Source organism: Glycine soja, chromosome 5 (genome assembly GCF_004193775.1).
Source record: "Glycine soja cultivar W05 chromosome 5, ASM419377v2, whole genome shotgun sequence".
NCBI lineage: Eukaryota > Viridiplantae > Streptophyta > Magnoliopsida > Fabales > Fabaceae > Glycine > Glycine soja.
The window spans coordinates 28480955-28504928 of NC_041006.1; the positions used below are offsets into that span (position 1 = coordinate 28480955).

The 23974-nt window shown below is 32.8% G+C and overlaps 1 protein-coding gene across 2 annotated transcripts; it reads left to right on the plus strand.

Moving 5' to 3' along the window:
* The first annotated feature begins 1730 nt into the window (after positions 1-1730).
* On the plus strand, positions 1731-18740 carry LOC114412445 (solanesyl diphosphate synthase 3, chloroplastic/mitochondrial-like). Of its 2 annotated transcripts, XM_028376342.1 has the most exons (13): positions 1731-1874; positions 1961-2116; positions 3245-3334; positions 5296-5376; positions 5498-5569; positions 6556-6690; positions 14311-14397; positions 14527-14598; positions 14724-14809; positions 15050-15182; positions 15478-15567; positions 17169-17267; positions 18186-18740. In XM_028376342.1, the coding sequence occupies exons 2-13, from the start codon at positions 1979-1981 to the stop codon at positions 18363-18365; spliced, it is 1263 nt and encodes a 420-aa protein (XP_028232143.1). In that variant the 5' UTR covers positions 1731-1874; positions 1961-1978; the 3' UTR covers positions 18366-18740. The 2 variants fall into 2 exon arrangements, with proteins under 2 accessions (XP_028232143.1, XP_028232144.1); XM_028376343.1 differs by having other exon boundaries at positions 1741-2116; positions 5327-5376.
* The last annotated feature ends 5234 nt before the right edge of the window (positions 18741-23974 follow it).

The following is a 23974-nucleotide window of genomic DNA, read 5'->3' on the forward strand; positions in this document are numbered from 1 at the left end:
GACATACTGTGATATATTTATAAAAAAAAAACTATTTGACTTAATTGAAATTTCAATTCTCAATTTAACTACACTTTCTTTTTACTTTTTAACCCTTTTAGTTTTAAACACTTGTTTTGTTTATTATGTTTGAGCCTTGTGAGATTCATCTTAATATAGTTTGTTAATTTTGTGATCTGAAACAATTGTTTTGCATGAACATCAAGTTTCCTTAATCAAGTGATCTATGTGTATGCACAGATTTTAAATTCGCATAAAAATGGATTTCAAATTCAGATGAACATCAACCTTTGAAGTTTGGTTAATCGAGTGACCCGTGCATACGCACGGGTTAGAGACTACTCTAATGTAAAGTGTGGAGAGTAAAATGTTGACACATAGTTGACACGGTACGGCTGGTATAGCATTTTTATTTTTTTTTTAGGCAGCTGGTATGGCATGTTGTGAGATGGTATAAATACCTATTTAATTTTTCTAATTAATTGTAAGTTTTATTCTTTTATTATCTTATTTAAATTCTATGATTATTTACATTCACTAGTGTAATAATTATTAACTCTATTCATTTATTTTTTTCACGAGAAACAATTGTTCAAACTATCAAATTTCATTTTATATTCATTGAAGGCTATGGTATTTTTGTTTACTCTTTTTTTTAAAAAAAAAAATCAATCAATTCATTTTTACACTAAAGAGAAAAACAATTAACTAAACTAATTATAAATTAAATTAAGAAAATTAATTACAAAATTATCTATTAAACTAAATTGATCTCAAATTATTGTATACTATAATAGTATTTTAAGTCAAATTTTGTCGGTATTTGTATATTAATTTAAAAAGAATTTTTTTTTTCAATTCAGGATTTAATATGTACAAAAAATTTGAGAATATGTACTAACAAATTATTATAACCTGTTAATACGAGAAGACATGTTAATTGTTTCTGCCTTTTCACTAAACGAATTCATAATGAGAAGATAGCTGTAAAAAACAAAATAACAATAACAACGATCCAAATTATTATAGCTCAATTGTTAACAATTATTATAGTTCAATTGTTAACACATTGAATTTGTAAGAAAAAATTTAAATTTAATTCTTATGAAATACACTCTAATATTTCAAAATTCCACTCAAAAATCAAAGATATATAATACCATACTTAACAAAAAAAAAACAACAAAAAGACATGTAAATATGTCTTTACATTTTTAGTATGCACTAAGATGGAAACAATAAGAAGATGTTTGGTTTGGCTATTTTCTATTTTCATTTTTATTGGAAATAAAAAATGGTGATAGAAATGTGTTTGATTGAATTTTTTAAAATGTTTTTAGTAAAAATATTTTCTCAAACGAATCAAAAAATGAAAACAATAAAATCTTGTTTCCAGTATTTTCAGTTGAAATAAAGAACTAATTTTAGGTAAAATAAAAACGCGACCACAAGAAATATAATTTTAAGCAAATTTAAAAATACATATCATCTTAAAAATGTATTTTTAGTGTTTTTATTTCTTAAAATTCAAACTAAATATATTTTTAGAATTTTAATCTTTTAAAAATAAAAATAATTTTCAAAAAATAAAAATAAGAAACAAAAACAAAAAATACAAATACAAATCAAAAGGGTTTTTATGCACTTAGATATATTTTTTCCCCTTTTTCTTTAGACGAGTTCATAAAATAAAAGTGCTCACAAAATTAACCCTTTGGGGTTGGGTCCGGAACGGTCGAGCAAAATTGCACGTAGCTCGCCTTGACAAACCTTAAAAAATGGTTTATTAGTAGTCAGCGAGAAAATAGGAAAAAATGAAGGAGTATATGGTTGTGCTTCGGCGTCGTCACTACATTTCTAATTCATAATAAACGGTGGTTGGAGTTTGTTTAATTGTTTCTCCCTCTTTCTTTCTCTTTTGACGGCTCCTACTAATCCCACTTCTCCATCGCCGCCTCAGAGTCTTTCGTCGAATACGATGCTGTTTTCTCGGATATCGAGAAACCTCAGAGGCAGCTTCAACTCATGTCGGTGGTTTCTGTCCATCGGAGACCACAACCACCGCTTCCTTTCGCTGCACAATTTTCATTCACGTGGTGGAGACTCTACTCAACAGGTTTTCAGCTTTCGACCCTTTTGTTTTACTTAACATGCGCATTTCTAGGATCCTTCATTGGTTGTGGTTCGATTTAAAGTTTCGAACTTTATTGCTTTTGCTTTCGCCCCTTTTCTCTCAATTGGAATGGCTTCGGCAATGTGGCATTCGGGATAACTGCTTTCTGAATTTTCTATTGGTAAACTTGAGCGATGTGCCTACCAAGTGTTTGGTGTTATAACGATAGAACTCCGAGTTTTTTTAATAAGGCTTCCAATTGTCTTGTTGCGAATAGAAAGTTAAGCACTTTTAGTATGGTTATTGTTGTACATTTGGATGAAGTAAGAATCTGTTGTGGTCACTATGCTTGTCCGGTAAATTTATGTTTTTAGTGGCCAACAGTTATGTTTGCGTCAAATAGTATAATTTAGTGATGAAGGTTTGTGTTTGGTAGATTGTTTCTTACTTTGAGGAGTCTCTTTGATAGATATGGAGGTTCTAGAGAGCTGAGAGCTCTATTGTAATAATGGTTTAGGTCAGATTGGTTAAGAGAATCTCTAATACAAGAACTCAATTTGGATTAACTCTGTTTTGGGTGGTCCCTTGTTGCCGTATAGAATTTAAGTATACTCACTAATATTTTTATTCCAATAGTAGAATCCAACTTGAGTTCTTAACTTAATATAGTGGATTCCATTTTATCTCTCCACTTACTAAAAAATTATCATTTTTACTTAGCAAATTGTTTTTTAATTTTTAAGCAACTTTAGTGGCAGTTGCTTATATAAGCAACTTCTATAAGAACTTTAAAAACTTGTTTGCTCCAATCCAATGGTATTCTCAAGTTTCTTAACTTTAAAAACCAATTTAAGCAACCCCATTGGAGATCAAACTACATTTTGCACCATTTCCAAGAGACTATTTGGGGAAGGGGAAATTTTCTCCATTATCTGAATGTATGTTGGAGTTAGTATCCAATTGAAAACTTGATTGTGGCTGTCCTTATCAATTTGTCTAAAGATAATATCTTATCTTTCTTCTGTCCTTCAGTTATGTAGTTTCTTTCATTCTCATAACATGTTATTTTATCTGAAGAAAAATGTTTTGTAATACTTAATTTTACTTGTAAATGATTCTTGTGTGATGCAGGTTATGAGAAGTTTAATTATTTCAAAGGGCCTGCCAGCATTGCATAGTAGTAGATATCTGATCCATCATCAAAGCAGCTCCATAGTTGAGGTGAACCCTATTTCTTGCTTCTTCTATATTTTCAAAGTTATGTTTTTTATATGGCTTAATTACAGTTTTAGTCCCTTAGGTTTCGTGATTGTGCAATTTTGATTCCCTAGTTTCCAGTTATGCCAATTGAGTCCCTTCAGTTTTCTCCCTTTTACAATCTAAGTCCCTCCATCCTTATTCCATCTAATATTTAACGGAATTAGCTGACTTGACAAACTGACATGGCAGTGAGTAAATACAATGTATCAGCTAAAAATACAAACTATTTGAACTACAATGACCTAAAATGGTGTTTTAACTGTATTGACTTAATTGTGTTAATGATGCTTGTGGGTAAATTATTGTTTTTATGACAACAATGAACAACAAAAGGAATGTCTTTCTATTTTGAGCAAATTAAATATTGGATGGAAACAGGGTGGAGGGACCTGATTGTAAATAAGAGAAAAATTGAGGAACTCAGATGGTGTAATTTGAACTTCAAAGACAAAAATTGCGCAATCGGAATACCCAAGAGACTAAAAATTCAATTAAGCATTTATATTCTTCATGTCTAAACTCCTAAGGTAGTAAATTCTCTAACGAATGATGTAAAAATCCCAAGTTACAAAGAGTTTCCGTAATCATGTTAGTGCATGTATGTGTGCGCTCATATGTATATTTTATTCAAAGGAAAAAGGCAAGAGCATTATAAGCATAGTTATCAATCCTGGATAGTAGTGTGGAGTGGCCAACTCTGAGACTGCTATGGTGGGATGACTGCTACTGTGAAGTTGTAGATACAACACTACAAGTTACACCATCAAAAAATTTATACAAAATGTGTTTTTTTATCAATCCAACCGTTGAATTATATCATCAATTTTGATGCATATCAATGGAATATTAAAGAATTTTAGATTAATATAAATTTTTGTAGGTATGATCTATATGATAAGAGTTTTCAACCCACTGGTGGATTTTGAGATAAATTTATCTAATAAAAAGTTATCGAATGATGTAATAGTTGACATAACTTATATGTAATTTGGTTCATCCTTTTATATTAGGTGTCCATACGTGCACTGCAGCACTCAAATATTAAATATTATCCAAAATTAGACATTCATATGTTGGCAATAGATACAACTATCAAAGATGAAATCATAAGAGATGTGTAAGAGAACATTTTCTGCAACAAAATGAAAGTCCAGAACAATCTCTGAGATAAGGGGACAGTGAGAGAGTGAACTGAACAGAAACAGCAGCACAAAACATCGGACATAGTGCCAGAGAACAGAGCAAGGCTCAAAACATCAGGAAGAGCCGGAAAATGTCAGAAATGGCTGGAGATGGTAACAGACAATAATGGGTCATGTTTCAAAGACACAAGGCTGCATGACAGTTTCAGAATAGGATTTTCAATTTCAAACCCTGAATAAGGGAAGTGAAATCATGAAATTGTCCCTCAAAATAAACCTTAAGCTGCACAGTATTGTGGGCATAAACAGGGGGTTTTCACCATTAATCTAAGTTTCTCCCGCTAGTGCTGCGAAATCACACAATTTACATTGCTATGATAGCAGCCATGATATCCACAACATGAAAATGGATAGAGGCCTAGGGCTGTTATGCATTAGCAACACTATAGCGTGTGATTAACAATTATGATTATAAGGAATATAAATCTCATTATATCCATTGAGTTATTCCTGAACTGTTCTGAGGAACAACTTGAACCTTTTTGTGTTTGACTAGTACTGATAGTTTTTGAAAATTATAGATCATGTTTCTGCACACTTTCACGTCTACTACTCTCTAAAATTTAGTTTTTGAAAACTTATTTTTAAAAACTAAAAAAAAAAAAGCACAATCAAACACACCCTTTATAAAATAAAAGATTTCATTGAAGACCTTTATATGTGTTTTTCAATTGTTTGTCTATACCTAATTCTCCATTATGATACATGTACTGTTCTCAGGATGAACATGATCCATTTTCACTGGTTGCAGATGAACTGTCACTTCTTGGTAACAAGTTGCGAGCAATGGTAGTTGCTGAGGTATCTGATTGTTCTTCATTTACTTTCTAGTGTATGCATTGAATCAAAAGATCTGTCCTGAGTCATTTTCTACTTAGAAATATGGTCTAATTCATGGTGAGAATTGGGTATTATGTAACAGGTTCCTAAGCTTGCCTCAGCTGCCGAATACTTCTTCAAAATTGGAGTGGAAGGAAAAAGATTTCGCCCTACAGTAAGCATATTCTCAATGCTATGCAGATGTTCTTGTAGGCTTTTGCAACAATTTGCTGCAGATCTTTTATCCTTCTGCAGCAATGCTTTTCTTTGGATTGATATTTGCATATCATCATTGTAGGAGGAACTAAACTACTGTTAACTTATACTTGGAAAGTTGTGAATTTGTTGACCATCACTTGCCTTTCAAGTTGCTCTTTAAAATTAATACAAGCAAGCTAACACGTCCTTACATACTGACTCATCTCCTCTGTTCTATCACGAGCTCAGGTTTATCCCATTCTGTGAAATATGATCATTGACAGTTGACACATGCTTTAAGTGTGTGGTTGGGTAAATATCTTAATTAAGTGCTTATTGAATAAACTTTTATCAACCAAGATCTTATTTATAAGTTGTTTTAATAATCAAAGAAGTAATGAGGTTATACTGTTTTAAGTTCTAAGTTCTTAGCTGTTTTTACTAGTTGTCTTATTGAGTTTATTGAAATAAGCTAAAAACAGCTTGTAATAATAGACATCATAAGCTATTCTCATAATTTCTCCTAAACACTTACACAAATGCTTATATCATAAAATAAGTCTTAATAAGCTGTAAATAAACTCTTCCAAATGCACCCTTAGTGGACACATTGAAAAATGCAAGGTGCCCTTAGTAGTTTGGGCTATGTCGGGTACTAGGATATTTTTAACAATAGCTACAACTGCTATTCAAACTTGTTTTACTTGTTAATTGTTATGACATCTGGATCAGGAGGCCTTCCTAGCATTCTTAATTCTTCACTTCATGGTGCTAATTAACTCTGATAGCTTTACTGTTTCTCCATCTTTTTTTTGTGTAAAGTGTGCATATAGTTATAACTTATAAGGTGATAAAATGTCTCTTTTGTTATTTTATGTCTTTGTTCTCCTGTATTATCCGTTGTTAGTTTTGTTTCATTCTTTCACGTACAGTATTCAGGTTAACAAGTGGATGTTTCTGTAGGTTTTATTGTTAATGTCAACTGCATTAAATCTATCAATACACGAAGCACCTCCTCCTGTTGAGGTAGGAGGTACTTTGACAACTGATGTACGTTCAAGACAACAACGCATAGCTGAAATAACAGAGATGATTCATGTAAGTCCTTCAGAAATTTTCTTTTATCAAGTAATGCTTTCATGATACTGCTGATAATATTAGCTTTAGAATATTAAATTTTATTGTATGACACTTATTTAGGGGATATTGGATGTTTATATATTTAATTATATGAATGCCAATAACTTTGCATGATAAAGTTAAAAGATGAATATGTGAAGAGTTTGTTGCAATTTTGCTTTACATTTTTACTTATTTTTATCTTTGGTGCACTGCCTATTCTGCTTCTGTCTATTAGTTTAATTTTTTTTATTCTTTCATGTTGACAATGGCTAAAAGATTTTCTGTTTTTACTAATATTTAAAAACCAAACCGGTGAAAGTACTAGTTCACACTTCACAGTTTATTGGTTCAACACTTCAACTATGGTCGAACCAGTATTGATTAAATCTATATTTTTAATATTATATAATATTATAAGTAATAAAATATTATAGATTAATATAAATGACTAAATTATGTTTTATAGAGTAAAAAATAATAATATTTGGAAAAATAATTTATATCTGTGTAATCTTTACATATGTATTTTTATTTGTCTTAAAAATGTTTTAGGTTAAATAAAAAATGATTTTTTTTTTGTAATATACCGATTCAAACTGGTTTTCTGCACTGATTTTCAGCAGTATGATCAATTCTGTACCGGTTTTTCGATGAGTACCAATTTTCTGCACTAATTTTTTGTAGTTAATAGACCGGACCAGTTTCCAGTAGGACCAGCCTATCTGGTTTTTAAAACTATGGGTTTTCATTTACTTTTTTGGTATAGAATGTTGTAGTTGATTGTATTGGTTTCTTTGTATCTGTCTTTTTACTTGTACAGTGACCAGCATTATTCACTGGTAGACTTGCTTTTATTTTTTTATGTGTGATTCTTTGGCTCTTGATTGTATGATGACAATTCCAGGAGGGGAGGGAGGGGGATATAAACCTGAACTCATGGCTTGTTTGAATTAGCTTATCCAGACCATAAACATTTTTATGAGAAAGAAATAAGAAAAAAATTAAAAGGGAAAGACAGAAAGGAAAGAAAGAGAAGATATTGGAATGAATTTTCTTGTCTATTGATAAAAGAAATGTACATTATATGTATACTGCTACAGCATGTGGATAAGAATGAATAAAAGGAATCAGAAAACAGTACAAGAGAATAACCACTATACAGCTCAACATATTCTAGAAGAATGCTAGCTATTTACAGCTATTATTCAGTTATTTCTGTAATGCAAAAATATGAGGTAGCAGAGTGTGCATTGTGGCCCATTTCTACTGCTGCACAATGTTGTTTTTGGGATGGATTGGGCTCTTTATCTGTTAGCCCCCCACAAGTTGGCGGTGGGAAGATGTTGATTAACTCCAACTTGGATAAGTTTAAGCTGAATAGCCTTGGAGGGAGAGCTTTTGTGAAGATGTCAGCTAGCTGGTTCGAGGATGACACAGGAATTAATCGCATCAACCCAGCTTGTAGTTTCTCACAAACGAGGTGACAATCAATGTCCAGATGTTTTGTCCGCTCATGGAAAACGGGATTCGCTGCGATATGCAGTGTGCTTTGATTGTCACAGTAGAAGACAGCTTGTTTGGAACAAGGGATATTTAGATCTCTAAGCAGAAAATTCAGCCATTGTAACTCACAAGTGGCTGAAGCAAGGGCTTGGTATTCAGCTTCGGATGATGAGCGAGATACAGTGTTTTGCTTCTTTGTTTTCCAAGAAATTAAGGAATTTCCAAGAAAGAAACAATACCCTGTAACAGACCTTCTTGAATCAACACAAGTCGCCCAATCCGCGTCACTAAAACCAAGAATTTGGATAGGAGAATCACGTCTGAACGTCAAACCTGTCCCGGGGCTGCTCTTGAGATAATGAAGGACCCTCATGGCTGCTCGAAGATGCATCTGAGTAGGATTGCCCATGAATTGACTTAGCTGTTGTGTGGCGAAAGTGATATCAGGACGTGTGCTTGTAAGATACAATAGACGACCAACAAGTCTTCGGTATGAAAGCGGATCAGCAAGAGGTTCAATGGAATCTTGATGTAAACTAAGTGCACTGTCCATGGGTGTAGAACATGGTTTGGATCCTGTCATACCAGAATCCTTGAGGAGATCTAAACAGTATTTCCGTTGACACAAGGAGATTCCTGCATCTGAATGAGCAACTTCTATACCCAGAAAATATTTCAAAAGATCAAGATCTTTTATATGAAAATGTGAATGTAATATCTGCTTAATGTGGGCAATCTCATGCACAGAATTCCCAGTTAAAACAATGTCATCCACGTATATGATCAAAGCAGTAAAATCATGCGCAGCAGATTTAATGAAAAGGCTATGATCAGCATGAGCTTGATTATATCCACAAGATAAGAGTAAGAGAGACAGCTTTTCATACCATTTCCTGCTCGCTTGTTTTAGACCGTAGAGAGATTTCTTTAATTTGCAACACTGTAAACTGCAGTGACCCATGACACCAGGAGGAACAATCATGTAGACATCTTCAGAAAGTTCACCGTGTAGGTACGTGTTACTGACATCAAGCTGTTGAAGATGCCATCTATTGACAGAAGCCAGAGCAAGAACAAGTCGATTGGTTGCCATCTTTACAACAGGAGAGAAAGTTTCAAAATAATCGATACCTTCAATCTGTGTGAATCCCTTTGCTACAAGACGGGCTTTGTAGCGTTCCACAGTCCCCTCTGGTCGTCATTTGATTTTGTACACCCATTTGCACCCAATCGGTTTGACATTCAGAGGAGTTTCAACAAGATCCCAAGTCTTATTCAACACTAGGGCCTCTATTTCACTTTTCATAGCCTCCTTCCAGCAAGGTTGCTTTATAGCTTCCTGATAATTAGTGGGCTCTTGCTCAGAAGACAATGACATGAGGTAGTGACGGTGAGAAGGAGACACAGAGGTGTAGCTAAGAACAGATTCCAATGGATGTAAACACTTTGTGGATGATTGGGTTGGCATAAAATTGCAGACGTAATCAGCAAGGTGAGGTGGAGTGTTATGTGGGCAAGTTGAGCGACGAAGAAGGGGCGCTGTTTGGTCTGGTTCGCTATGTTGCGGCATGGTTGCATTTGGGGAGGAGGAACCAGATGGATTGGGCGAATCGGTCATGAGAGGTGAATTTGGGGCTGAGACACTTTCTGTAGATGAATATGGGCTGCTGCATGTTTGTTGGGACTCTTGGGTGATAATGGGTGAGTGGAAATCAGTGTCTGATGAAGACCAAGTTGGGCTAGGACGAGACAAGGATGGATTGGGCTCTTTATCTGGAGCAAAAGGAAAAATCATTTCATGAAAAAGCACATTTCTTGAAATAAAAATTTCTTTTATATCCAAATCCAAAATAACATAACCTTTTGTGCCATTTTGAAAACCTAAGAACACATCAGGTCTTGAACGCGGGTCAAATTTTATATGGTGTGTGTGTGTGGACGCATAACATAAACAACCGAAAATTTTAATCATGGAAAAATCTGGTTGCTGTTTGTGTAAGAACTCATAAGGAGTTTTATTTTGAATGACAGGAGAAGGAACACGATTAATGAGATAGACAGCATGTTTGATGGCATAGGACCAAAAATGAATTGGTACATGTGATTGAAAAATGAGTGCTCTTGCAACATTGAGAATGTGTTGGTGCTTTCTTTCAACTCTTGCATTTTGTTGTGGAGTGGTAACACAACTTGTTTGGTGCAAAATTCCTTTTGATGAAAAAAGATCTTTTAAGAAAAATTCTGGACCATTGTCTGATCTAATACATTTAACCTTTGTTTCAAATTGATTTTCAACGAGAGCGATAAAATTTTGAACATTCGAATGAACTTCCGCTTTTGATTTTAATAGAACAACCCAAGTGTATCTACTATAATCATCAACAATAGTTAGAAAATATTTGTGACCATGAATGGAAGCTTTAGAAAAGGGTCTCCAAATGTCCATGTGAATTAAATCAAATATTTTGGAGGCTCTACTATTACTAGGAGAGTAAGACAATTTTCTTTGTTTAGCCAAATGACAAACATCACAAGTTTCATTGAAATTTTTGGAAATAAAAGGAAATTGTTCATGTAAAACATGAAGACGTTTTCCAGATAAATGTCCTAATCTAAAATGCCAAATGTTGTTCATGGTTATAGGACTAGTGGTGGAGGAGTTGACAAAGGATGGAACAGTGGGTAGGGTTGAAGGTTCCTTGCTGATTACCAAGTGGTAGAGACCTTGTTGTAGTTTAGCCAAACCAATCCTCAAGGAGTTCATATCCTGTATTAGGCAAGAATCATGAGAAAAAATGAGTTTATAACAAAGACTAGAAAGCAATTTGGAAATAGATAAAAGGTTGAAATTAAATTCTGGGACATAAAGAGCATTATGTATGACAAAGGAAGGAGAAAATTGTATGGTTCCAGAAAAATTTGCCGTGACAGAGGCACCATTGGGTAAATTTATTTTAATGGGTTTGATTTTGGTATAGACTTGAAATAAAGCAAGAGAAGATGCAATATGGTCTGTAGCCCCTGAATCTACAATCCAGGGGGTGGAGTGTGAAGAAAAAGACATTGCATGTGTGTGAGAAAGGACGTGTGTGGTGGCGCAAAAAATAAAAGGATACCCAAATTGGAACCAGGTGAAGGGATTGGGCTTTTTAGAGAGAGATTGACACTTTTGGGCTGGTTGTTGTCTACTGAGCTCGAACTACCAGAAGGAGGAGTGTGCTGGAGAAGACTAATTAAATGTTGAAATTGGACTTTAGTGAGATTAAGCCCAGAATCTTGAGTGAAGCCCTCATTGGTCTCCTTCTCCTTAGCGTAAGAAGCATCACTGACGGCGCTGTTAGCTAAGGAACCAGTGTGAGGATTAAATTTTGGCCTTCCGGGGTAACAAGCATGACCCGGTGGATAACCATGCTTGCTATAGCAAACGTCCATTGTGTGGCCGAGACGATGACAATAGCCACACTTTTTGGAGGAGTTGGCTTTGTTCGTGGTACTTCGAGCTCTATCCATGGCAGCATTGGCAAATGAGTTAGGCTCATTAGTGGAAAAAACAGCATCAGGTTGTTGACATTCGTGTTGAATGACCATGGAGAAAATCCGATTCACGGAGGGTAAGGGGTCCATATGGAGCACTTGAGACCGAACCACTGAAAAATGATCATCAAGACCTTTAAGGAACCTGATGATGAAGTCTTGTGTATGATATGTTTTGGCAGAACATCCACAAGCAGTCATGGGTCGAAAATTATCCAGTTCTTCGCATAAGGCTTTTAAGCCAGTGATGTAATCGGTGACATTTCGAGTGCCTTGTTTGAAGGCATAGACTTCTTCTTGAAGTTCTGCGATACGGAGCAAATCGCTTTGGGAAAAATGTTCACGAAGATTAGTCCAGATGTCGATAGCTCTGTCAAGGTAGATCACACTTTGAGCTATGGAAGATGATAGAGAGTTTAATAACTAGGACATGATGATTGTGTTGCATCGTTCCCATTGAGGGAATAACGGGTCTGTGGCAGCAGGGGCTGGAATGGAACCATTGAGGAACCCCATTTTGTTTTCGGAGACAAGGGCCATGTGAAATGACCGCGACCATGAATGATAATTGTTGCCAACGAGGGCTGGAGCAATAATGACTGATGAGGGACTTTCACTAGGGTGGATGTGATATGGACTGGAAGGATTTTGGGTAGGGTCTGGTGGGGGATTTGAAGAATTTTCATCGGACCCTGGATTGGACGTATTAGAAGCTGAGCCTGACATCTCAGAGAAAAGCTCTGATACCATAAAAGGGAAAGACAGAAAGGAAAGAAAGAGAGGATATTGGAATGAATTTTCTTGTCTATTGATAAAAGAAATGTACATTATATATATACTGCTACAGCATGTGGATAAGAATGAATAAAAGTCAGAAAATAGTACAAGAGAATAACCACTACACAGCTCAACATATTCTAGAAGAATGCTAGCTATTTACAGCTATTATTCAGTTATTTCTGTAATGCAAAAATGAGGTAGCAGAGTGTGCATTGTGGCCCATTTCTACTGCTGCACAATGTTGTTTTTGGGATGGATTGGGCTCTTTATCTGTTAAAAATAAAATGAGTTTCTCCGTAAACTAAAATTAGTTATGCATAAGTTAAAAATCAACCTTTAAAGAAGCTGTATGAGAGAACTTCAAAAATTAACTTATACATAAGCTAAAATTAGCTTATTTTTAAGTTAATTTTAGCTTGTGGTATTAGCTTATGCAGAGGCCCATTTCATTTTTTCTTCTTATTTTCTTCTCTTAGAAGTGCTTCTAGAGAAGGTTTTGTCCAAATAGTGAAACAAGCACTTACTCAGTTTATTAACTGGTAGTCAGAGTTTGAAGAAAGGACTTTTACTAATCATAAATCTGAAGAAAGCGTGGGATGGTGATTGTGGTCTCTATCTATTTGTGATTATGCTTGCTGCAGTAGATGAGTGAGAGCAAGTGAATCATATGATAAAAAGAAAAGTCAAGAATGAATGTATTTGGAATAAAGTTGGAGTGACACCTGTTGAGAAGATGACAAAAACTTGCTTAGAGTGGCTCGGCCATGTGAGAAGAGCAACAGAGGCTCCAATGAGAAAATCAACAGAGGAAGACTGGAGAAGACTTAAGGAGAAACTGTTAAAAAAATCTTGCTCTTAATGTGTTTATTGTAAATTTGGTTTTCATAGAACCTAGTGGCGTTGTTTGACTTTGATCAATGTATTTTGGGGATAAGGCTTAGTTGTTTCTCTGGAAAGTGAATATCAATTTCAGACAGGCAAAAAGACTACTAAACAACTTTGTTGCAAATTTTAGCCTCTTTCTCTCTGTTTACTTTTTTTTTGCCTAATATCTTGTGCCTCCTTGTTTTATTTTCCTTTTATCCATTTGAAAAATATCACTTTGATAAACCCCTGGAGCCACTGTGCCTGACCTTTCGGATTGTTGGAAAATGATTTTACGACCAAATTTGTGTTTCCCTGTTCCTGATGCCTATGAGAAAGATTCTCTGAAGCAGAGATTGAACTATAGATATCTTAGTCTTTACCCTCCAGTTTTATGATATTAATATCTTCCAATTTACATTTAAATGTATAAAACTTGTAGTTGATCACTGAAGAGACAGTTATTTATTATTTATATTTAGTCATGTTAACAAACTGAAAAATACTGTACATGATAAATGAGAATCATGCTGGTGTAATCTTAAATTCAGTGTTCCATTTGTTCTGTCAATTAAGATTATCATTATTGTACACTTTTTAAGATTCCACATCAGAGTAGCATATGGGCAATGACTTGAACAATCTTTCTCTCTTGAGCTAGTTTTTGGGGTTGAGTTAGATCAAGTTTGTTCTCAGTTACAATATGGTAATAGAGCCTATCTCAGTCATTATTTTGGGTAACCGGCAAATGTCCAATCCTGAAAACTTCACACTTCAAATTTTTAGTCTTAGGCATGAGATTTGTGTATTAATATCCAATTGATGGGTATATGGTGAAAGTGCCTCTTTATACAATTTAAGAAAAAAAAATATTTATCACTATTACAAAATAATGTTGGCATAATGTTGTCACAGGTGGCAAGCCTTCTTCACGATGATGTACTGGATGATGCAGATTCTAGACGTGGTATTGGTTCATTGAATTTTGTAATGGGCAATAAGGTATATCTGAAGTTGTGTTTCGTTTGCCTATATGTCATCTGTTCATTTTTGTTTGGTTATATTTACTTAATACATACTGTCACATGGTGGGTGCACCTTGCTTGAGGTTTTTTTTATTCAAAAATGCAGTTGGCAGTGTTGGCTGGAGATTTTTTGCTTTCTCGGGCTTGTGTTGCTCTTGCCTCTTTGAAAAACACAGAGGTAAGGTAAATGGGTAATATGCTGTGTATACATATAAAATTGTAAAGATGTATAATGTATCTAGTTTCCTTGATGGTGCACACAATTTTGTTTCTGGCATCTGCCTAAGGACTTCATCTCTGTAGGTTGTATCTTTATTGGCAAAAGTTGTAGAGCATCTTGTAACTGGGGAGACCATGCAAATGACTACAACATCTGATCAACGGTGTAGGTATGCTCGAGTCTGTTTCTGTCATATATGTATGTGTTTACTTTGCTAGGAAATTAGTGTTTGCTTTATACAATTTGTATCGTATCAGTAATCGGTAATTAATGTTTTCTTTATAAAGATTCATTGATTTTCCTTTGCACAAACGCACAATTATAGATCAGTCCTAATTCTTAAAAATGTGGACATATAAGGCACCTATCTATGGTTAGATTGATTTCTCACAATTGTTTATATTTTCAGCATGGAATATTATATGCAAAAGACCTACTACAAGACTGCATCTTTAATATCAAATAGTTGCAAGGCAATAGCCATCCTTGCAGGGCAAACAGCAGAAGTTGCAATGCTTGCTTTTGAGTATGGAAAAAATCTGGTTTGTATATTCAATTATTCATAGATTTACTCTTTAAAGTATGATGTTTTCTATTGTAGATAGTGTGTTTAATGCTTAATAGTTGAATGCTTTGCATAAAGAGAATTAATGGAAAATGAAGTTAATATTTTTTTTCTTACTTTGTTTGCCCTCTTGCTAAGTGTTACGGATGTATCCACCATTTCATCTGGCAACATATAGTTAATATCTATTTTCCTGTCTGTACATGTTATGTACAGTATGTTTCTGTTTATGAATTTCCTTGAAATTTATTTCCCTCTCCACTGTTTTGCAGGGTTTGGCATTTCAATTGATAGATGATGTGCTTGATTTCACAGGCACATCAGCTTCCCTTGGAAAGGGTTCTTTATCAGACATTCGTCATGTAATTTCATAATTTATTCTTATTTTAAATTTCATCCACTCTTGATTTTGATGTTCAGTTATGATTTAAATATTTTGATGAAAGCCTATGAAACATGAATCCTTGTTGATGGTGAAATTTGTAAAAATGGTACACTGTATGTATAGAACCACAATCCCTCATTTTTTTAGGTTTGTCCACGCTTACATGATGCATATATGATTTTTGATGGACATTGTTTATGGTTAGGTTTGTCCATCCTTAGCCCCTACCTTTTTACCTTAATTCTGGATGTCCTCACGGAACAAATCCAAGAGATAGCGCCGAGATGCATGCTTTTTGCAGATGACATAGTCCTCCTTGGAGAGTCGAGGGAGGAGTTGAATGAGAGGTTGGAAACTTGGAGACGAGCTCTAGAAACACATGGCTTTCGCCTAAGCAGAAGCAAATCGGAGTATATGGAATGTAAGTTCAACAAAAGTAGGAGGGTATCTAACTCAGAGGTGAAAATAGGAGACCATATTATCCCTCAAGTCACACGGTTTAAATATCTTGGGTCGGTAATACAGGATGATGGAGAAATTGAAGGGGATGTGAATCATCGCATTCAAGCAGGATGGATGAAATGGAGAAAAGCATCGGGGGTGTTATGTGATGCAAAGGTACCGATCAAGCTAAAGGGAAAGTTTTATCAGACTGCGGTAAGACCGGCGATTTTGTACGGAACAGAATGTTGGGCGGTCAAGAGCCAACATGAGACTAAAGTAGGTGTAGCGGAGATGAGGATGTTGCGGTGGATGTGTGGTAAGACTCGACAGGATAAAATTAGAAACGGAGTTATTAGAGAGAGGGTTGGAGTAGCGCCTATTGTAGAGAAGATGGTGGAAAATAGACTTAGGTGGTTTGGGCATGTAGAGAGAAGACCGGTAGACTCTGTAGTGAGGAGAGTAGACCAGATGGAGAGAAGGCAAACAATTCGAGGCAGAGGAAGACCCAAAAAGACTATAAGAGAGGTTATCAAGAAGGATCTCGAACTTAATGATTTGGATAGAAGTATGGTACTTGATAGAACATTATGGCGGAAGTTGATCCATGTAGCCGACCCCACCTAGTGGGATAAGGCGTTGTTGTTGTTGTTGTTGTTGTTGTTGTATTGTTTATGGTTAGGTTTGAATAAATAACAATCTTTCTTGTAATTTACAATTTTGTAATTCAGTAATAAAAAAATATGTATTAACCTACAATTAAGTTAAATTCTATTACAAATAAGAATCTTCCAAAAAATCCTACCAAATTAGGGAAAATTAAAAAATAATAATAAAAGTCCAGTATAGTTCTGTCAGTTTTCATGTAATATCTGTAAATAAATGTGTAATTTATTTTGCTTCTTTCTTGATCCTGTTTTGGACAGCGTTTAGGAATTTATTTTTACCCTGATTAAATTTCTATCCTAACAGTTACAATCCTTTTTTGGGTTGGTTCCATTTGAAAGAAATTCTTTTCTTTTTAAATAAAAATTATGATTATATGGTTTGCCTTGCCTTTAATTCTTCATGAGATCTGTTGTTGTGCTTTGTATATACTATCCTGTGACTTGGGGTTGGTCCAAAAAATTATTGCAGGGAATTGTTACAGCTCCAATATTGTTTGCCATGGAGGAGTTCCCTCAGTTGCGTACAATTGTTGATGAGGGCTTCGAAAACCCTGCAAATGTTGATCTTGTAAGTTAATTTATGTTGCTTGGCTGCACTTATTCTACATAATTTGTTCTTATGCCTCTGAACAAAAGCAATAACTACGTTTAGATCTCTGATAGTGCTGAATCTATCACTTAAGGGGGTTGGAATTGGTTTTTGGTACATATCAACTTAAGATTTTAGTTCAAAAAGATCATTGATGGCCTCTCTATAAAGTGGTTCAGAATACTATCCCTGTAAAGTGAGGTCAATTTTTCCCTGATTTTCTTAAGGTGCATCTTTGATAATAAATTTAAAGCTTTACTCCACATGAATGCCGTTCTTCATGTATGTAGGATAACGAAACAAATAGAATTCAGATATGTTGCTTGAGCAGCTAAACGTCTAATTTGGCAATTAGGGTGTATAACATGATTGGTTGCAGTTGATTTTATATGTGTAAGTATGATGAGTTTTGTATTTATTTCATCTATATTTTTTTGAAGTCATATATACACTTTTAGTTCGTACCATAATCACTTCTAAGTTCAGGAATGCAAATATCAGGATCTTTCGCGGGGACCTACACTACTATTAAACCTGTATGATCTATTATTTAAATTAAACGTGTGCTGTACAAAAAGCCACATCATACGAACTTATATTTATTTGTTAGAATACATGTTTCAACCCTAAGGTATGGTTTGGTTGAGTGGAGTGGAGTGTAATGGAATGGATTAGAGAACAAATATTTGAATTAAAATAGAGTGAAGGAGGTGTGAGATTCACACTAAATAGTGAAATTTCCCTTCAATTTCTCTCCCCTTCTTAGTATAGACTATAGACAACAAACTAAGAACTCTCTACCTAACAAACTTCCTAACCAATTATCACTTTAATACTTTTGCTTATTACTTGTTAGCAAGATCACATATTTTTGTATTTGTAATTTTGCTTGTGTAGGCTCTGGAGTATCTAGGAAAAAGCCGAGGTATACAGAGGACACGGGAGCTAGCCGTGGAGCATGCTAACCTTGCAGCAGCAGCAATTGATTCCTTACCGGAGAGTGACGACGAGGATGTAAGAAAATCAAGGAAAGCCCTGATAGATCTAACTCACAGAGTCATTACACGAACAAAGTGAAAGGAAGACTCTCCCCTCCCTTTTTTTGTTTTTGTGGGTAGCTAAAGGATAAAAGATCTTAGTAAAATCAAGACTAAAAATTGTTTTGTTACCATCAATTTTTCTATAATGGTCCCCCCAAGCCCGAATGTGTGGGGGAAAATAAGCTGTTTCTAGGATTAATGTCGTCATTCGCTTTTCTTATTTATTTAGATTAAATCTCCTTCCCTCTGTTTGTTCTCCATTGTTGTAATAATGACTTTGGGCTAGTTTTGCCTCCCTTGATTTTCTTACTAGTTTATCTTGCTGCTGCTTGTATTTGGATTTTTGGAGCATTGAACAACTGTGGAGTTTTTATTCATAAATTTATCTTGTAAAACGTATGGTTATAATCAATTAATCCGTGAAACTAAAAGGATTTCTCAATTTTATGTGAGAAAAGCAATTTTATTCATTTAGTTCACAAACTACTCAAACAATAATTACGTATAAATTATACAGATGGAAGAAAAACAAAATAATTTTAATTCATTTTGCTATATTAGAACACTTTTTCTTTAATATAAAACATATAATTTGCAGTAGGTCTTATTTGTTTATATATAGCATCATTATATTCTTCCTGATACCTTATAATGTTTTATACTCGTTCTGATTTTTTAAATTATTATTTTTATACAGCGGTCAGATTGAGGCTTGAAGCTATAATCTTATGCATCTTATTTTAACTCCTACCACTAGATCAACTTTAGTAGGTTACTTCTGAATTTGAATATAAGAAAAAACACTAAGCATAAATATTTTTTAGTCTTATAATCAAATAAAAGGAATAGGGTGTTTTGATTACACATTTTTATATTTATTTTATCTCTATAAATATTTTTTTCAAACCATCCACTAATTTCTATTATTTTTTATTTTAAAACAAAAACATGGAAAGATAGTTAGGCAGTACCTATTTTTCCCTACTAAAGTAACGTGAAAATTCAACTGAGCTAGACTTATATGCATAAGTTCAAATAAATTTTATTTTTAATAATATTATAAATATAAATTTAGATATCTTTATTTTATGAAATTAAAAATTTAACGTGTTGTAATATTATTAATTTCAAAATTAAATGTTTGATTATACATTTTTATGCTTATTTTATCTCTATAATTATTATAAATTTGTGTTCATATTTTTCCTTATCTTTTATAATATATTTTTATTTATATTTATCTTTTATAACTTTTTCAATTATCTTTTATACCTATAAATAAGTTATTTCTATTGAAAATAATATACATAATTTTTGTACTCTCTAAATTCTTATATTCCTTCTTTTTTGTTTTGAGTTATATTTTATCAAAGACGCTATCAACACAATTATTTTTGTTCAATTGAACATATATATTTGCAATTGGTATTTCAACCCCAAGAAAAGGCATAGAAGAGAATTTCATCAAAGAAAGTCATGTTTTTTGAATTCACGTTTTAAAGTAAGATCCTTCCAATCTTCCTAACCACAATACTCATATTATGAGTTTAATTTGGTTTTTACATGTGTACAGTCATATTCTTTACATAATGCGGAATTTATTTAGATGTAATTTGTTTCAAAAATACTATCAAATAAAAAAATTCTAATAATATTTGAATGAGGTTCTGAAGATCTTATCAATCAAAAAACTTTTTAAGAATTTTTTTTTTTGTTTCTCATGAGAAGTAACAAAATTCTAAAAAAAATTATATAAGGTCCCAAAAATCTTATCAAAGAAAACAAAAAATGAAGATTTTTTTCCTCGTGGAAAAACAATACAAAGAAAAGATTGTTTCTTTCTCACTAAAAGTGAGCAAATAAGTAAAAGTGAGAAGAAAGAAATAATTTTTTGAACAGAATTGAGAAAATTATGTGAAAAATGAAAATAAAAGAATAGAGTATGAATACTTTATAAATATATGAGAAAAGAATAATTTTTTCATCAAAAGTGAAAAGTGAATTTAAAAAAAAAGAATAAAATGCATACCAGAAGTTAGAATAATTATGTGTTTTTTTTGTTTTTAAAAAGATTTTGTAAAAAAGTCCCGAAGACCGATTGATCAAAGAAAGAATTTAAAAAAAAAAATCAGTGAGAAAAATAAAACAAATTCAAAAATAAACAAATTTTCATTCTTAAAGAATGAGAATAGAAAAGATTAGTTTTTTCTCACAGTGAAAAAATAGTGTTGTAATGATTGAGGTCGTATGAGTTTTATAATAATTCGATCAAGCGCATATGATTATCTTGTTTTTCTATTTCAATTTGATTTATCTATTGCGGGTTATAAGTCAATATGGCATATGATTGAGTTTCGTGTACATATATATTACGAGACTTTCGATTTTATTTTGAAAACAATCAATTTCAGCTATTCACAATGGTTCGACGCTTTTTGTGTGGTTAATTTCTCAATAGCATTATATTTAACTTTAAAATCCTGTGGTCGATGTTTATAGTGAACATGTATTTTATAAAAGGATTATAAAAGCTACAAGACATATTTCTATTCTTTGGGTTCCAAATATACATGATAATAATCATCAAAAGCAAACCATATGCGTTCTAATTTTGTGTTGCAGCAACCATACTCTCTTTCACCTAAAGTGTTATTTCCTAATTGATATTATTAGTAGAGACTTTATATACCACACTCTAGTATTGTTACGTCTTTGGCTATATTTTTTTTTTCTTAATTTCAGAGTGTGATACACATATTAGCCAATTTTATGATTGATTATTGATTTTTATTTATATTCCTTCTATTTCTTTTTATTATAGCATCTTGATCTTTATCATAATTTAAAAAGATAATATATATATTATTGAAAATTGAATTGTGTAATAGATTATCTCTATATATATTATTTTGGTTACCTTTTCCCTGGAATATGAATAAGTACATTATCATTAGATATGGATATTATGATTGTTAATTTATATTGATTTGATATGTGAATAGGCATATTTTGAAATTAAATTCTTGTCTTTTATGGTTGAACAAAATAATGACTTTTTGATAAAATATCATGAGGATCACTCGATTGGTTATGTTTTATTTTCAAAAGTGAATACAACAATATCTAATTATTATGCTTATGGACAATCTCATAGCTGAGGTTGTGGTCGTAACACGATTGGGAAAGGAGGTTTAAGGATTTTTTCACCAAAAATGAAAAAGTAATATAAAAAAAATGATTATCTCATTGTAGATGAGAGTGTCAAGAAATAAATTCTCTCATACTATGTTCATGAATCTATGATTTGTTGAATGTTTTGTGTTACTTATGTTTTGATGTTATTGAATCTTATGTGAGTTTTTATAAGACAATAAATATTTTAATTATAAGATTGATACCCTTTAAATATATTTTTCTAACCAATTGTCACATTGATTATTTAAATGCATTGGTTATTCGTACTCCTCATTTCTTTGAAGAATAATAAAAAATTTCTCTTGTTTAGTAAACAATAAGTCCATGTTAGTATTGTTTTTTGTATTATAAATATAATTGAAGAGCTAATTATGTATTGTACCTAGAGAAACAAAGTTGCACATTATAATTAAATACAAATGTGTATTGAAAAAATTATGAGTTTTTTCTTATGGTTTGTACTACACATTAGTATAATAGAACCACATAATGTCGTAAACCAAAAGTTTATTAAGAAAAATATTGTTTGACATGACCAGTTAGGCCATCTCGTGTCAATTATGATACAAAAAATATTTGAAAATTCATGTGAACACCCATGGAAGAGTCAGAGGATTCTTTGGTCCAACGATTTTTCATGTATTATGTATTCCCAAGGGAAGTTGGTAATTAGACTATCACCAGAAAAAATTAGGAATGAGGCCATTTTAATTTTAGAACGAATACAATGTGATATTTGTGGATCAATACACCCACCATTTGGATCATTTAAATATTTCATGATGCATCAACTAAATGGTCTCATGTTTATTGTTGATAACTCGCAACCTGACATTTGAGAGATTGTTAGATCAATTAATCCAACTAAGAATTCATATCATAAACAATCCAATTAAGAAAATTTGTCTTGATAATGCTAGTGAATTTACATCTCATGTGTTTAATGAGTATTGTATATATATTAGAATTACTATTGAACATCTTGTGGTATATGCTCATGCACAAAGTGGACTTGCGAAATCACCTATTAAACATCTAAAGTTGATTGCAAGAACATTCTTCATGATAGATCAAAACTTCCATTGTTTTATTGGGGACATGCAATCATGCATACTGTAATATTAATTTGCATCACGCTAATAAGTTATAATTAGTTTTCCTCTTTGAAATTGATTTTTGGTGAGCAACCTAATATTTCCCATTTGAGAATTTGCGGATGTGTTATATATTCCATTTATTTCACCATAACACACTAAGATGAGTCCTGAACAAAGGTTGGGAGTATATATTAAGAATGAATATTTATCTATATGACTTAGTTTGTCAATTGTTATTTTGAATTAGTTGTCCAAACATTAGGAAGAGAGAATAAATAGTTGGAAAGGGGTATTAATTGAATGAATTATCATCTTGATCCTCGAACAAGACAATATGAACCAAAAGTTTAAAAACATAATTCATTTATAAAGTTTAGTCAAAAAAATGGTTAAATCATACGTATCAACCGCTAAGACTCCAATAAATTTTGATAACCATGTTGGACATAATATTGCAAAACGAGTCTTAGACAAGCATAAAGCGTGATAGACCTATTGGTTCCAAAGATAAAAATTCTCAATTAAGTAAAGGAGCTAGAAGTTTAATGGCCAAATTGAGGTTATGAAAATCTGAAAAGATTCCTTGGCATAATTAATGATTTAGTTCCAGAAGAACTCAGACACCTGAAGTTGTTGAAAATGAAGAGATCTCAATAAATTATGTCATGAATGGAATACAATGGAACCAAAATAAAGTCAATGTTGACAAAGTGTATTCATGTAATATAAACGATAAATGTTATCAATTATATTGAGGATCAAGAACTAAAGTTCATTAGTGATTGTCGACAAAAAAAATGATTGATCAAAATGGAAAGATGATATTGAAGCAAAATTAGACTCACTTGTTAAGCGAAGTTTTTTGGACCTGTAGTCCATACACGTGAAGGTGTAAAACCAATTAGATACAAATGGTTTTTTGTGCTAAAGCAAATGAAAATGGTGAAATTGTGAAATACAAAATATGACTAATTGCTCAAGGATTTTCATAAATACCCAATATTGATGTTAAGGAGACATGTTCACCTATAGTGGATGCATGAAGTTGTTGAAAATTAAGAGATCTCAATAAATTATGTCATGAATGGAATACAATGGAACCAAAATGAAGTCAACGCTGACAAAGTGTATGCATATAATATAAACGTTAAATGTTATTAATTATATTGAGGATCAAGAACCAAAGTTTATTAATGATTGTCGACAAAGAAATGATTGATCAAAATGGAAAGATGTTATTGAAGCAGAATTAGACTCACTTGTTAAGCGAAGTTTTTTGGACCTGTAGTCCATACACGTGAAGGTGTAAAACCAATTAGATACAAATGGTTTTTTGTGCTAAAGCAAATGAAAA